At 38.2% G+C, this 16395-nt stretch overlaps 1 protein-coding gene across 1 annotated transcript; it reads left to right on the forward strand.

Annotated features, from left to right (window-relative positions):
• Nucleotides 1–1353: 1353 nt before the first annotated feature.
• Nucleotides 1354–7085, forward strand: LOC134229517 (patched domain-containing protein 3-like). Its single transcript, XM_062711263.1, has 4 exons — nt 1354–1638; nt 3725–4748; nt 4989–5192; nt 5372–7085. The coding sequence occupies exons 2-4, from the start codon at nt 3740–3742 to the stop codon at nt 6796–6798; spliced, it is 2640 nt and encodes an 879-aa protein (XP_062567247.1). The 5' UTR covers nt 1354–1638; nt 3725–3739; the 3' UTR covers nt 6799–7085.
• The last annotated feature ends 9310 nt before the right edge of the window (nt 7086–16395 follow it).

Below are 16395 nucleotides of genomic sequence, written 5' to 3' on the forward strand. Positions count from 1 at the left end.
GTAACACCTCTGTCGACTAGTCACACCTTTCATGAAACCTCTGTACCGATCACAGGCACCTGACGTTACTTATTTTTCTTTTAATAAAAAAATATACACATACCTAATAATAAACTTTCATTATTAGGTATGTGTATATATATTTTTTTTTAATCAAAAGAAAAATAAGTAACGTCAGGTGCCTGTGGTACCGATCTGCTAAGATATTTAGTGTTTTCCGTTCTCAAACAAGTAGGTGACGTCAAGTACAGCAATATGGGTGACTTCAAGTACATGCATGTATGTGAATGAAAAATTCCGAATAGAACGATCGATTTAATCAAATGTGCCAATTTTCATGTACAAGTTTTGAAAAGATATTCCACTTTGTTAGAATTTTTCATAAAGACAGCTCGTCAATGAAGGTGCAAAATGTGTTCACATGGAAATTCTAGACTATTTGAATACGTTACCTCTAAAGACAATTGTAATTGGGCTGTTACCTACCGATGAGAATAATACTGATATCCTATGTACATGTATCTCGAGGAGGGGTTTCATAGAGTTTGAAAAATCACAATTTTTTATGCTATTTACTTTGGAGGAAATTAAAAAACAACTATTACAATTAAAAAAAATCCCTTGATTTTTTCAGAATCAGAGTTTGATTTACATAGGTTTCGGAATATACTGCAGCACGGTAGGTCTGGATTTGATTTTTTTTCATTTTACAGAAGTAAATAGTTTTGCGGAGGAGGGAGGGGTGGTACTGCTGTTGCTAACTTTTTAAACACTCGTATCGGGATTTTTTTTTTTCAATAAAAGAATAAACATTTGCTGCATGAACACCCAAAGGCGTCCATCATTGTTCCGTGCTAATTAAAACTTAAAAGAACAATTTCACAGAAGTAACTGTATGATTTTCGAGTAAGTGCTGTTGAAGGATTATTCAAAAGAAGCAAACTAGACTATTTTTCGGTATAAAGAGCAAATTAAAATGTTTTTTAATAAAATGGGAGCTATTTTCCGACTTAAAACATTTGACAGTTTCAAAATTTTTCTACAGCCTTTCTGTTTTTTAACACTATAGCTTGCAAATACTGAGCTGATTTTTGGTGTGCAATCTACACATTTTTTGTTTGAAAATTAGGCACTTCATATTTTATTGACATATCTCTACAATTTTTTTAAAAAAAAATTATATGGTGAAATATGAAATGTTCAAAAATCTAAAAATCACAGGAAGTATTTTATACACGCGTGTATGTACTACATGTATATGTGTTTTTCTCCCGTGTATTTTATCTTTTCCCTCGTATAGGTATAACGATTATTTATGCACCATTACACAACACCAGTAATGCATATTTAATTTTCCAGATGAATACTGATTTTTGACGAAGGGTGACGCGGCTTTGTCACAAATTACTCGTCACGGGCGTCGGGGTGCCGTCTATTATAACCTAGGGGCTCTATTACCCGACATGCGGTAATGGTGTTTGAATATCGCAAAAATAAACATTGAGACGCTTTCTTATCGGCGGGGGTGATCCGGGGTTAAGGCTACATCGAACATTGCCGGACGACGAACCGAAAGCTTCCACAAAGGAAGTACAGAGGGGTTTCACGATATTAAGGATGTGATTTCTTGGCAGGCAGGCAAGTTTTAGTTTTTTATCCTTAATTTTTTTTCATAAAGTTCAATAACTATATGTTAACAATGTTAACCCTGTCCCGATAATCCCCTGTAAAATGTAGTGTGTTGATCTGATTAGATTACCCATAACATGTACATGATCTATACAGGTGTAAAATACAGACTTGTGTGTTTATGTAAATGTTGTCATAGATTAAATGTGAGGCATGTCAGATCAATCAATTTTGTGTAAAGTACTGTATTTAAAAAAATCAACAAACTTCATATGTAACTTAGATATGTATTCTTTTACGCATTGTCTTCACATGTATATACATACTGGATGCAGATCGCTGAAAATAGCTACATATTTGACATATGCCCCATGCATGAGTACATTCCTTCTTTATCTTTAAATCTCCCTTTGTCTAGGCGATTATATCATGTTATTCAACACCGCCAGAAAATGGTCAGCTTGATCTAATTCCGCGGTCTGGTCAGACATTATAAAACCAGAACTAATTATTAAATTGGGAGGGGGGGGGGGGGGTAGATAATGTATGTAACTTTTCCATTTAAAAAAAAATAATATAACATTTACTTCAGCATGTGTGTTCAGGGTTTCGAAAACTAAAATGAAGTATATGAACATACTTATCGTATAAAATCATTAGTATTTACCCAATGTATTTTATGATTATCAATACGTATAATCGAGCCCCCCCCCCCCCCCCCCCCCCCCGCTAGCACTCCCCGGTTCCGACGCCTATTCTCCGAAATTTCGAAGAAACCAGTTAAATTATACAAAGTCTCATTCTGATGTACAAATAGCTGGTCTTGCTGTATGGCATGGTTGTTGTTCAGAGATGACATGTAAGCATTCCTTTACGGATAGGGATCTCGGGATTGTAGGAAATATTTGGAGATAACGAATAATATTCATGCTTAAAAGTCCATTATATAAAACAATACAAATTTTGAAACAGAGCAAACACCGATCGACCTCTAAACATCAGTAGTAGGATCAGGTGTCATGGAGGAGTAAGCTTCCCTTGCCGATTGGTCACACTCGCTTTGTGCTCCTTGTCATAACCAAGAAATGAAGAAAAAATCCATGGACAACTCAGTGTGTAAATAATGGCCTATAACAATAAGTATGAAAAATGTCAATCAGCATTTGATTATTTGCTGAAAAGGTGTTTGCATTGACCATTAGATCTTACGAATGATGACTTTAAACGAGACTGCTGATATTCTTGTTTCATCAACGTGTTTGTCAATAACTTACCTCTTGTTAGAAATTGTTCATATACATATAGGGCATGCTCTTGTGTATCGAATCAACTGAGGGATATAAAACCCGTATGCATGTAAAGGTATATTGCTGCACAAGTAAGGAACGTTGACGATTGAAAAGTTAAAGTTACCTACGATTTCATTTATTATAAAGTTTTGTTGTTTGATTACCATCAACCTATTGTATTCTATTGTATTCCACTAATGTATTCTAGTAAAATACAGTTGCATCAGACTTAATTTGTGATAGCTTTTATTTCAATCTCATCGGGATATATCGTATAGATAAGAGAATGGAAATAATGTACAATTGTTAATTGACAATATACCTTGTATAACTAAATGTCGAGACGAAGGCCACGGCAAGTTTTCATCTTTTCACATAAAATATTTTGGACAAATTCTGCCTCTTATAAATACAAATATGTCTGCTAATAACAGGGCGCAATTGGTACCCATGGGAATTTCAATAGATGGGTGAAGAACTGGTCTCCGAAAACAACATAGATATTGTCAATCAGAAACTCGAACATCTTTTTAATTTCACCTTCAGAGTACTTGTGTGTTCAATCAGAATGTTTTTACAAAATAATTTTGCAGAAGACCAATGACAAGGTTATTAAATTTACGCGTTCCTTTGGTATTGAAAAAGCGGGCGTCAATAATTTTTTGTAGGAATAATAAAAACATAAAAATTGTGAAACATAGGATTTCTGTGTTAGATTCTGATATAAATATGAGGTTTTATAAAATTGTCAACACATGTAAACTGTGCATGTACGTATCAATATAATTTTTTCTTTTCTCTTACAGATTCTCATCTTCACCATGTCGTCCATGTGTTTTTCTCGATGCTATACTGCGCATGACCGGAAGATCGCCCGTTTATTTGGACGTTACGGTCGACTGATTGCGCGACATCCATGGATCTTTATCATCTGCTCCATCATTTTAAACCTTCTTCTCGGGATCGGCCTTCTTCGACTGAAGTTTGAAAACGATCTGGAGACGCAATACCTTCCAGAAAATAACCAGGCTTCTCAAGATCGCGACATTGTTAGGAACGTGTTCGAATCATCTAGTCGTGAAAACTTTCAAATCCATTCTTTGGCTGATGTCGGTTATTTCGCAGAAGTTATAATTCGCTCTAAGGATGGAAGGAATGTATTCGATAATAACGCATATCGCGAGGTGCAGAAAATCCACAACCTTATTACAAAGAACATAGTGACTGTAGACCAGTCAAACAACAATTCGTCCTATGAATCTCTCTGTGCAAAGAACAATAATAAATGTGTTATATTCGGAGAGGAACTTCTCTCTGCAGACTTTATCAGACATTTGCAAAATAAAAGCGTGACATACCCTGTGTACAAGGAAACAGTTTTGTTGTCCGCCATGTTGGGAAAGGTGGAAACCGAAGATGACCGTTTTGTTTCAGCAGGAATGCTAAAACTACGATACTACCTCCAGAAGTATCCAATAGATCAGGGTCATCTATCAGAGAGGTGGATCAAAGAATTTGTGACTTTCATACAGAATATTCAAACAAATTACACAGAACTGGCCTATACCTATCACAATGCTTTGGATGATGAGGTAACCCAAAGCTCCATGGCTGAGGCCCATTTGTTCATGATCACAGTAGGGCTCATGGTGGTCTATGCGTCCATAACAACTGCCGGAAGACGCATTGACTGTGTTTACGACCGACAGAATTTGGGACGCGTCGGCGTCTTTTGTGCGATTCTCTCTATGATTCCTGCGGCGGGAATAGCCAGCGCCTGTGGGATGAAGTTTATGAATTCTGTTGGAGTTATGCCGTTTTTGATCATAGGCAAGTCATGACGTACTTGTTTATTTTTCTACTCAGGATATTTCTCATTCTCAAAATATTAATTTTTAAGAAGTTCGAAATCAGTTTGCGAAAAGTGAATCAGTCAAAATTTTTGTTTATTAAAAACTAACGCGAATCAGTTTCTATAGGAACCTGAATGAAATATTATTTCTCCAAGTTCTAACTTGATATTACTTGTACAAATATTACAATTATTTTATGTTTTTTGATGTTTTTCAGGCATTGGAATCAACGATATGTTTATCATCGTATCTGGGCATGCGCAGACTATAGGTCAGGAGATGTCATTAGAGGAGAGAATGGAACACACCCTGCGGACCAGTGGACTGGCTATTACAGTCACCTCTCTCACGGATTTAATAACCTTCTTCATTGGCTACACGTCTCTGTTTGTCACCATCCAAAACTTCTGCATCTATACAGGCAAGCATACATAATTTAAATTTCTCTTCATTTTAAAGCGACTCACAAATGCTATCCATGTTATTGGATGGCTATCTTTTAAGTCCAAAATCCACGCAATATTACGTCTTTCTTCATCAAGAATGAGATTTCTTCGATTTTGAATATATTATCTATAGTAATAAAACTAATTTTTTCAGGTCTTGCCGTTTTCTTCTGCTACGTCAATCAGCTCACTATCCTAGCGCCATCTATTGTGATTCATCAGCAGAAGATGGACGCTGCGAAGCATTCAGTGACGTGTAGATCCACAAAACCTCGGGCACAGCTCAGAAGCGAGGGCTTCTCGGCGTGTTATGTCACGTGCTGCTCTGGAGAGAAGCCTACGTCACGAGCGGATGTTGAAAGTTTGCTCGAGATTTACCCAAAACGTTTTGTTCAGTTCCTGGCTCGCCACGCCGCCTCTCGTCTGGTTATTTTCATTCTATACCTGGGATACATTGCTCTCTCTGTATGGGGAGTTACATCATTGAAGCAGGGCTTCAGATTTTCAGATTTAGCTTTGGAGAGTTCTGACTATTACAAAGCTAGCACATGGGATTTTGAGAATTTCCGATGGGAAATTCCCCTTCAAATTGTATTCAAAGATCCAATTGATTATCAAAACGAAGAAAAACGCCAGCAAATTGTTAACTTCCTAATTAAACTTAAAATGGAACCTCTTATCAAAGATAACCTTGAAATAAACTGGTTATCAACTTACATTACAGTTGTGGGAAATGGTACTTTTGGAGACAAATTTATGTCTTTAAGACATTTCCTAAACGACACAAGAATTTTTAAGGGAGATGTGATATTTTCTCCAAACTTTTCACAGATAAGCTACTCACGATTTTACTTGTTTTCGGAGAATTTAAGGACCAGTGACGTTCAGGGACAATTTCTTCTCCGCATTAGAGAGCTTGAACAAACATCCGGGCTACCGTGTTTCATCTACTCACCACTCTTTGTTTACTTTGAACAGTACGCCATCGTGGTGAGAAGCACGCTACAGACAGTTGGTGTGGCAGTAGCCGCCATGTTTTTAGTCGCGTGTTTTTTCATGCCTCATCCTCTCATTATAATTTTCGTGTCTGTCTCCCTCGTGTCTATTCTTCTGGGAGTGTTCGGATTTCTCCCGTTCTGGGGTCTCAACATCAGCTCTGTTACAATGATCGAACTCATCATATCTGTAGGATTCTCCGTGGATTTCAGTGCGCATCTGTGTCACGCATATTTAACGTCACAGTCACGTGACCGAAAGGGGCGTGTTCAGGATGCACTTGAGTTGGCAGGCGGTCCTGTTATAAATGGAGCTCTGTCAACAATTATCGGCCTTGTAATGTTGAATTTCTCCCAGAGTTTTATTTTCCAGTCGTTTTTCAAGGTGTTATTTACGGTGATTGTGTTTGGACTTATTCATGCAGTTCTCATTTTACCGACATTCCTCTCTGTCATCGGGCCAAAGGTCAGAATATTGTCTGATACCAAACCCGACCCAAAAATAAAATCAGAAGTGTACAATGGTGTAAATCACGATGCTTATAATGGTGTGAATCTTCCTCTTGTTCGTGAAGAAAAGATGTAAATGTGAAATACTCGTAAAAGACTTGCGCAACGTTTGAAATAGACTGAGAGTAGTAGAGCTGAATCGGTGAAGAAAAATTTTAAAAGGATCGAGGGATAAACTATCCTTACAGTGTGTGAAAATTTTTAACCCTGGAACGTGAAACTCAGCACAGCTTTGTCACCTTGACTGATTTGGCTGGAGTTTTATGTGTCTTTTGGTCAGTGTAAAACATGTTTATTATTTGATAATGTTTCCTCTAAATCAAGTGAATGAAATTGTCTCATTTTGGCGCGGAGCGCATAATGGTTATTGGTGTATCAAATACACAGCCTGTATAAATTCACAACATATCTGGGCACCTCAGGCGCTCATGTTTGAAATATTTTCTAGTTTTAAAACGAAATAAATTTTGTTCCTAGTTAGAGTTCTGTTATAACGTAAAGTATTAATTAGCGGAAATATAGCCGTCTTTATCATTACTCATTAAGCTATGTTCTAGTTAGGTGTATACTTCTCTATTATTGGTCTAATTTTCATGTGAATCAAACTTGGTTAACAAGAAGACAACGTCCAGTAAGATACTTGAGATTGATGATCCACACATTTTTTTTTTTACACAAAACAAAAACAATGTTTAAAAGGCATTAAAAAGAGTTCCTCAATCACTGACAATGAATATCTTTGTAGTCTTTGGAGACCAAGTCTTCAAACAGAAAGTTACAATTCAGAGCCAAAATGAATTTGAACTACCATATATATACCAGATTCCGAAACTTCATAAAAATCCGTACAAACAAAGATACATCGTGGGTTCCAGTAAATGTTCAACCAATCCTCTTCCGTTACTTCCAACAATCTATTGGAATTCCCATGGGTACCAATTGCACTCCGTTATTAGCAGACCTATTTTTATATTCATATGAAGCAGAATTTGTGCAAAATTTAGTGCGTGAAAAGAAAACACTTGCTGTGGCATACAACTCGACATTTAGATATATCGACGACGTATTGTCAATTAACAATTGTTATTTCCATTCCTACATCGATACGATATATCCTGGTGAGCTTGAGATAAAAGATATTACAGACTCTGACACATCTGTTTCATACTTCGATATTTTAACTTGAAAAAGACGTTAATGGTAATCTAACCACCAAGCTATATGATAAACGTGATGACTTTAACTTTTCTATCGTCACATTCCCTTACTTATGCAGCAATGTACCTTCATCGCCTGCATTATTAAAGTCATCATTTCGTAAATTCTATGGTCGATACAATGACCTTGTCAGCAAATACAATTTATCATTGAGACAACTGCTGACTGACGTTTTTCATACTAATTGTTAGTCTATTATTTATACACTGAATTGACGACGGATTTTTCCGCTATTTCCCGATCATGACAAGGAGCACACGGCTGGTGTGACCGGTCAGCAGGGGATGCTCACTCCTCCATGGCACTTGATCCCACCTCTGATGTTTTGGAGGTCCGTGTTTGCTCTTAACGTAATTTGTATTGTTTTGTGGACTTCGACATTGGATGCTGTTCGTTATCTCCATATCCTTACTAGCTTTGCAGTGGCTTAAGACAATGAAGTCCCAAAACCCCAGACTCCTCCGTAGGAGCCTGGATTGCAGGAGTACAAATGAACAATAAGGTTAACGTTATTCCAGGCATGTAAGGACAAAAACTGGCGAATTAGATCTTTATTCAATACAGTCAGATCGTGTTTAGTGTCAGGTAGGATGACCAGCCAGAGGTGTGCAACGTTTGCTGTTTTACTCCGATTGGTTTATACAAGTGGCAAATATTTCGGTGAGATATAGCACCGAAATTGTTTAGCCATATAACGTGTTTAGGTGGATTATTGCAGCGTGTGCGTCCAGTTGTAGCCGGAGTGTTCAAATAATGAATATAGTTGATTTGTTGTTTCCGGATTTTCCGGTTTCAGTTGTATTTTGGGTTAGGTTTTTGTAAAAGTAAAGTCATTTCAATGCATAAGGTGCTGGGATCAGTCAGACGAGCGTTAGATGGAGGACCAGACGTTTTTTTCCCACTCCTGGGATTTAAGGAAGAAGAAAATATATTATTTTCCTAATAAATTGGTAAACATTGCCGTCGCAAGCTGTGTAAATTGCTTACAGTATTTTTTCCTCATTTGGCACCTGATCTCATCTCAGATGTTTTGGTGGTCCGTATTTGCTCTGCTCCTATTTTGTATTGTTTTATGGACTTTAATATTGAATACTATTCGTTAATCCTGTAACCTAAATCTACACCTGTACGTGTAGGTTTGTAATAAATAAAAGCTTCAAGTGGAACGTACGCCCTTTACAGAACATTTTTACATTTTCACTCGTGGCCCGCCTTATTTTCACCTTCAGCTGCGTATCAGTGGATGTGTATTGATATTATTAATGGTTTCTAGACAAGAATTCTGCACGCAGTGTAGAGTTAGACAGTGCTTCCAATGCGATAGGGATGCGGAATTTTACTGCAACACGTGTAAGCAAGATTTATGTGTACAATGTAAGGAGAAATATGTTACTGATTTAGATACTTTATACAATGATATAGTGATTTACCGTGAGAAATTTGGATGTATTTTAGAACAAGGGAATTGTATAAGACATTCAGGCAGGATTTATGATGCATTTTGTCAGTCTTGTCAACTTCGTAGTGTTTATAAAGAAAAACCCTGTTGCCAAGAAAAACGACACTCCAAGACTTACAAAACTGCCTGTCCTCTCCTTGAATGAGATGATTAACAAACGAGGCTTGATTCAGTTATTAAGAGAAATTCAGAGGAAAACGAAACGGTTAATAGAAAATGAGAATCTGCTTAAACTTATGTCTTCGTCCGAGTTGAAGAAATCTGTAACCCTGTCAGATCAATGCAGATGTCAGTAATAGTTGTCATATTTCCTGTGTGACGTCAGACCGGATCTGGGTGAGTGATATAAAAGATCTCGTTTTGACAGATACAACGGGTGCCACTCTAGGTCATGTAACAGATATAAATAATGTTGTAGGGGTGCACTCGGTGACCAAAGATGGGGAACTTATTTTCATAGACCGGCAGTATAACATCATAAAATTATTCAGGGACAATATTACGAAGACATTACTGATAAAGAAATCTGGCTTTGCAAAGCCTAACTGTATCTACTGCTCTACCTCTACAGGGGATCTGCTGGTCGGAATGTGGAGAAAAGATGGAATAACAGAGCCATGGTTATCCGATACGATAGTACGGGCCAATATGTCCATTCAATTCAACATAACAGCGTGGGTCAGGAATTGTATAAAATCCCAATATATATCACGGAAAACCGTAATGCCGTGTAATAGTGTCTGAATCAATCAGATTTAACCAAGGTGCTGTAGTGGTGACAGACAGCAAAGGAAGACATCGCTTCACCTACACAGGACCACCCCAAGGATCAGACCTCGATCCCAGTGGAATCTGTACAGATACTCATCTGTGATGCTAACACGCGCACAATACAAATGATTGACAAAGATGGTTACTTTCTGTCATCGTCACTACTGACCAGTCAAGGAATAAACAGCCCTCGAAGTCTGAGTTACAATGACAAATCTCATCTTCTCTGGGTCGGATCACCTTATAATAATGTAGTGTCTGTATACAGATATATAGCTCGACGGGAACTATCATCGTAACGTAGTAAATATGTAACAAATTTTCCATATTTTATGTCTAAAAGCGGAATAGATTTTTCCAGAGTTATCAATTAGTGATTTTGGTGTACATATCTCAAGGAGAAGGTTTTGGATTTTTATTCCTATCTCATGTCTCCTTTAAAGACAATCTGTCTATATGGCGATAATTTTCAGTGTGCGTTAAAACATAGAATAGTCTGTACTCTCAAACTATAATTCGTTGCAATGGATGCATTTCGATGTTCAGATACAACAGTCGAATAATCTGATTTTCCCATCTGCTCTAATGAAACTTTCAAATCTCTTGCTTTTGTAACGTGCAACGTGGCCAAGCTTGTAGTGTGTTGATATTGTCTTGTATCACCGAGGCATTACACTCAGGTTCGTTAACCTGTTGACTCAGATTTTTGTTGGCCAATTATTCAATGTGTAAAATTAAAAAAAAACAAAACAATGGATTTCTTCTTGATTGGACAAACACTAACTCTGGTCAACGGGTGTCTCCCTTGAGCAAATTTCTTCTGGTCCTGCCACTACAAAAGTACTGTCTCAAGGCACTTCCCCCCCCCCCCCCATTTTTCTGTGGTATGCCACCTCTCTCCGAAACCAAGTACCGGTATCTGCCTCAAATTAAACAGGTCTTACATGTGTTGATTAGTATGAAACAATTAGCTGTATATCCCCCGCAACTGCCTGTCTTATTATGGTCTTACAATAGTATGTAGGAGAATAAACGTGCCAAAGTTTGCTAGCATCATCAGAGAGGTCGTATAAGCACTATAATACAGCTTATATTATCCCATTGCAGTTCCAATACTTTGACAGTTTCAAACTACTTAAATGACCTAAGAATTAATAATTTTAGCGTTTATGAAATTAAACAAGACAGTACGTCTAATGTTTCATATGATACTAAATCACAAAACCAATTTCTGTTTCACTTAAATATCCTCAAGATTATATGCGTCCAGCATATGATCTACTATTTACTATATGTACATCTATGTACAATACTGTGCTATGCCTGACAATGAGTGACATCTACCTAATATAAGATATAGTCTTCCATCCACTGTGGTTTTCTCCTGCGTCTAACAGCGATGTTGTCTCCATCAGAATCATAATTAGACTATTTTCCTACATCAGTCTCATCATATAGAGGTTCGGGGTCGTCCTCTGATGCTGTTCTTTCATCACCAGGCGTTTCACCTAGCAAAGTTTGAGGGTACTTTAGACGCATTCTGTCGACATGTATGACTTGCGGTTTTCCACCACGTCCACAACCAACCTTGTAGGTAAGATCCGTCATCTTTGATAACACCTTGTAAGGATCCCGTTAGTAACTGCTAAATTTTGGCGAGCAACCTGCCTTCCAACTTGGAATGAACACATAGACTTGGCAGCCTGGCTCAAATTTCTGCCATGAAAATTTTAGGTCGTGATACTTCTTTTGCCTAACCATTGCTGTTTTAATATTCTCCCTGACATCCTGACATGTTTGTGTGCGTTTTCCACGGTTTTATTTAATTCCCAGGCCCACTTGTCTTTCGGGATGTGTTGTACTGATCTGGGCATCTCAAGCATGATGTCAAGCGGTGCTGACACTTCTCTTCCCAGCATCAAGTAATTGGGAGTGTAACCAGTTGTCTCGTGAACGGAGGCCCTGTAAGCCATCATTACAAATGGTAAGTGCTTGTCCCAATCTGAATGATGGTCATTTACATAGCGCTTTTTAAAACATTGTCACTAACGTCTTGTTAATCGCTCCACCATTCCATAACTTTTTGGATCGTAGGGGCTGGTCCGTTTTTTGTTTTGTTTTTTTTTTGTTTTGATTTGGAAAATTGGAGAACCTGGCACATCTCCTCAAAAAGTGCACTCTCATACTGTCGACCTTGATCAGAGTGAATAACTCATGGTACGCCGAACCGGGTATTTACTTCTTCCACAATAAGTTTTGCCACTGTCTTGGCTTCCATGTTCGGCATTGGAAAAGACTCGATCCATTTCGTAAAATAGTCCGATACCACTAATATGTATTTATTGCCATCCTCTGTCATTGGTAGTTCTCCCAGGATGTCCGTGGCAATCCTGTCCATGGATAAACCGATTTCAACCAATTCCATGGGTGCTCTTTTCTTCACCCGAGGACCCTTCCTCTTACATTTCTCACAACCTGTTATGTACTTTCTGGTGTCTGCTTGCAAACCAGGCCAATAGAACTTTTACCCTATTCGAGCTAGTGTCTTGCTCACGCCAAGATGTGCAGCTGTTCTCACATCAGAACTCGAATATTGTCCGTCGTTGGCTACTTGGTACAAATGACTGCAAGCGGATGGTCTTCCCATCCTCCTCTTCAAATCTTCTGAATAGAATGTCATTCTCAATACAAAGAAAATTCCACTGTGACCATAAAGATCGTAGGCACATAACATTGGCCACTAACCACACTGTACATGTACGTACAGGTCTTGTCTTTTCTTTGACCCAATGTTTGACAAGGGATAAATCGTTGTCTTTGTCTTGCATATCTTTTATAGACAGGAATGGATGGTAATCACCTTTTTTTGATCCACTGTCTTGGGATATGGCTCTTACTTCATCTTGCTTGTTACTTTCCAAATCTTTCTCCCATTCTGGATCAAAACCACATTGGCGACTCAATGCATCTGCATTGCTGTGTTGTGTACCTGGTCTGTGTTGTATCTCGAAACTGTATTTAGTCTATTTACTAAGGGTTTCCAGCCAACGTGCCAACTGTCCCTCTGGATTCTTAAATTTGAAACGCCACCTTAAAAAGTAAGGAGCTATGGTCTGTGCGGACTATGAACTTTTCTATCTGTCTCTCGATACTACTCGCCCACAAATTTTTAGTTCTCTGCGTAGGGTGCGCAGCAGATTAAAAGATATAAATAAGAGGCCCACGGGCCTCATAGGTCACCTGAGCATTATGCAACAACTTTCCAGTTATTGAATTTGATTCATGTTTTAAGCCAGATGCTATGGCATTCACAATTTTGAAAGAGGCACCATTGATCATCATAACTATACACTTAGCAGTTGCTTAGCTTGGTTATTGAATACCCGTACGCAGGGTATGGGAACAAAAATGCATTCCAACTAATCAGTAGTGCCCTTAACACTGTGACATAAACCCCAGACCCTAGGTCCACACATTGCACAAATTTAAAAAGGCACCCTTAAAATTGCCTATCAAAAAATAAATAAATGTCTTATAAATACAAAGGAGCAGATTTAAAACAATTAATTCATTTTCAGTTTATAAGTTGAGCCCCCCCCCCCCCATCCCTGACCCTGGGGCCTTGAAATTCACAATTCTGCAAGATTAGGGCCCTTGCTCATCATAAATATATAGACATGTAGGTAGTTCATCTGCTTCACACCCAGAGACAGAGAAGAAAATTTTCATAGATTTAATGTATTTTCACTATATAATCAATAGAGCCCCGTCCTAACACCAGAACCCCAGACCCTGGGGCCATAAAATTCATAATTTTGGAAAAGGCACTCTTGCTCATCAAAATTATGTACTTAGTTAGTTTATTTAATACCCAGGAGCAGAGAAGAAGATTTTCAAAGAATTCATGTATTTTCAATATATAATCAAACGAGCCCTGCCCTAACACCAGAACCCCTGACCCTGGGACCATAAAATTCACAAGTTTGGTAAAAGCACTCTTGCTCATCATAACTATGCACTTAGTTAGTTTATTTAATACCTAGGAGCAGAGAAGAAGATTTTCAAAGAATTCATGTATTTTCACTATATAATCAATAGAGCCCCCCTCCCCTTACACCTGAACCCTTGACCCTGGGGCAATAAAATTCACAATTTTGGTAGAGGCACTCCTGCTCATCATAACTATGCACTTAGTTTATTTATTTAATACCCAGGGGCAGAGAAGAAGATTTTCAAAGAAATCATGTATTTTCACTATATATAATCAATAGAACCCCACTCTAACACCAGAACCCCTGACCCTGGGGCCATAAAATTCACAATTTTTGTAGAGGCACTCTTGTTCATCATAACTATGTACTTAGTTGGTTTATTTAATACCCAGGAGCAGAGAAGAAGATTTTCAAAGAAATAATGCATTTTCACTATATACTTATTTAGCCCCGCCCTAGCACTAGAACCCCTGACCCCAGGGCCATGAATTTCACAATTTTGGTAGAGGACTCAATGCTGATTACAATCATGCAAACAGTTTGACTGCTTGATGTCCAGGAGTAAAGAAGAAGATTTTTAAAGAACGCATTAATTTTAGTGGTTTTGGCCCCACCCCTCAGGCCCCATGGGGGCAGGGATAATGAAATTCACAATTTTTGTTCCCCTTCACCCATAGATGCTTTGTGCCAAATTTGGTTGAATTTGGTTCAGTGGTTGCAGAGAAGAAGCTGAAAATGTTCAAATGTTAACACACGACGGACGACGAACGACGAACGACGGACGACGACGGACGAAAACGGATAGCAATAGGTCACCTGAGTTTACTCAGGTGACCTAAAAAGTAGAGAAAAGTAAATTTCAATACAATTTCAATGCGGTGAAAAGGGAACAGTATTAAGTTATTAGTGAAAATAAAAAGTTTAGAAAAACAGTATTCACAGTTAAAAGATATAAAAACACTATAATATAATCAAGGTCTGTGCTGATTCAGTTTGCTCACTTCCAGTTTGAAATGTTCAGCATCTTGAAGCGAGACAACTCTGCCCGGCAGTATGAGGGGTGGAGCTAATGCCCCGGTCACACATTCACGGATTAAATGCCGGATTAGCTACGGAAGCGATCCGGCATCATTCGTGGCGATATGTATTGACCCGTGGCTTTTCCGTCTGTTACCGTATCCAAACGTAGCAATACTTGTATAGCTGCGACAATTTTTGAACATGTTCAAAATTCCACTACGGATGAAACCACCGTAGTACTTCCTTAGTAAAACTTACTAAACCGTTTCAGAACGTAGAAGTCCGTTTTAACTCCGTTTAAATCCGTAGTAATTCGTATGTATCAATTTGTCAAGGATTGTTTCGATTTGATACGGAGAGCTACATGATTATACGGTTCTAGTACGTATTTACTACAGATAAGAAGAGTTTGCTAAGATCTTTTTACGGTGCGACACGGGCCAATTACGTTTTATTACGAATAACAAAGGAATCTTAAGATTTATTACGTTTTTATACGTTTTATAGCGACACTGTACGGAGTACGAAGGCACAAGGCAAAATTCTAGGATATGAAGCGTTGCCATGCTTGCCATGCTTGCCATGCTTATCATTTTAATGTCAGTCATTCAGCTGACATTTATAAACCCTATAAAAACTGTGTGTCTGACCATCAGTAGCAAAATTTTTATCAAACATGAATAATCAACAACTGATGCTTGCTTTGGAAATGCTAGAACTAGACATTGACATTTCACAAAATGCCAGGGCAATGATTCAGGCCATCCAAGACCAGAGACGTGATCGAAGGCAGCGGAGATGGTGGACGAGAGATTGGCTTCTCCGAAGACCTATCCATGGCCAGTATGAAGCCTTAATGTCCGAGATGTATGCAGAAGATCCATCTGCATATAGGAAATTTTGTACGAGTGGACCCTCTTATGTTTCAAGAACTGTTACACATGGTTACTCCAAAGATTAACAAGCGCAACACTTGGTACAGGAAATCTATTGACCCTGGTTTGAGACTAGCAATTACTCTGAGGTACCTAGCTACGGGGGACAGCTACCACACACTGATGTATGGTTTCAGAGTTGCCCACAATACAATCTGTGGTATAGTAAGAGAGGTATGCGAGGCCATACCCAGGTAGCACAACAACGTTATTAAAACGTTATCAAAACGTTTTCAAAATGTTATAAAAACATTTTCTAAAACGTTATTACAACGTTT

Source organism: Saccostrea cucullata, unplaced genomic scaffold, assembly GCF_032062105.1.
Source record: "Saccostrea cucullata isolate Sc308-1 unplaced genomic scaffold, CSIRO_AGI_Scuc_v1 ctg311, whole genome shotgun sequence".
In the NCBI taxonomy this organism is placed as follows: domain Eukaryota; kingdom Metazoa; phylum Mollusca; class Bivalvia; order Ostreida; family Ostreidae; genus Saccostrea; species Saccostrea cuccullata.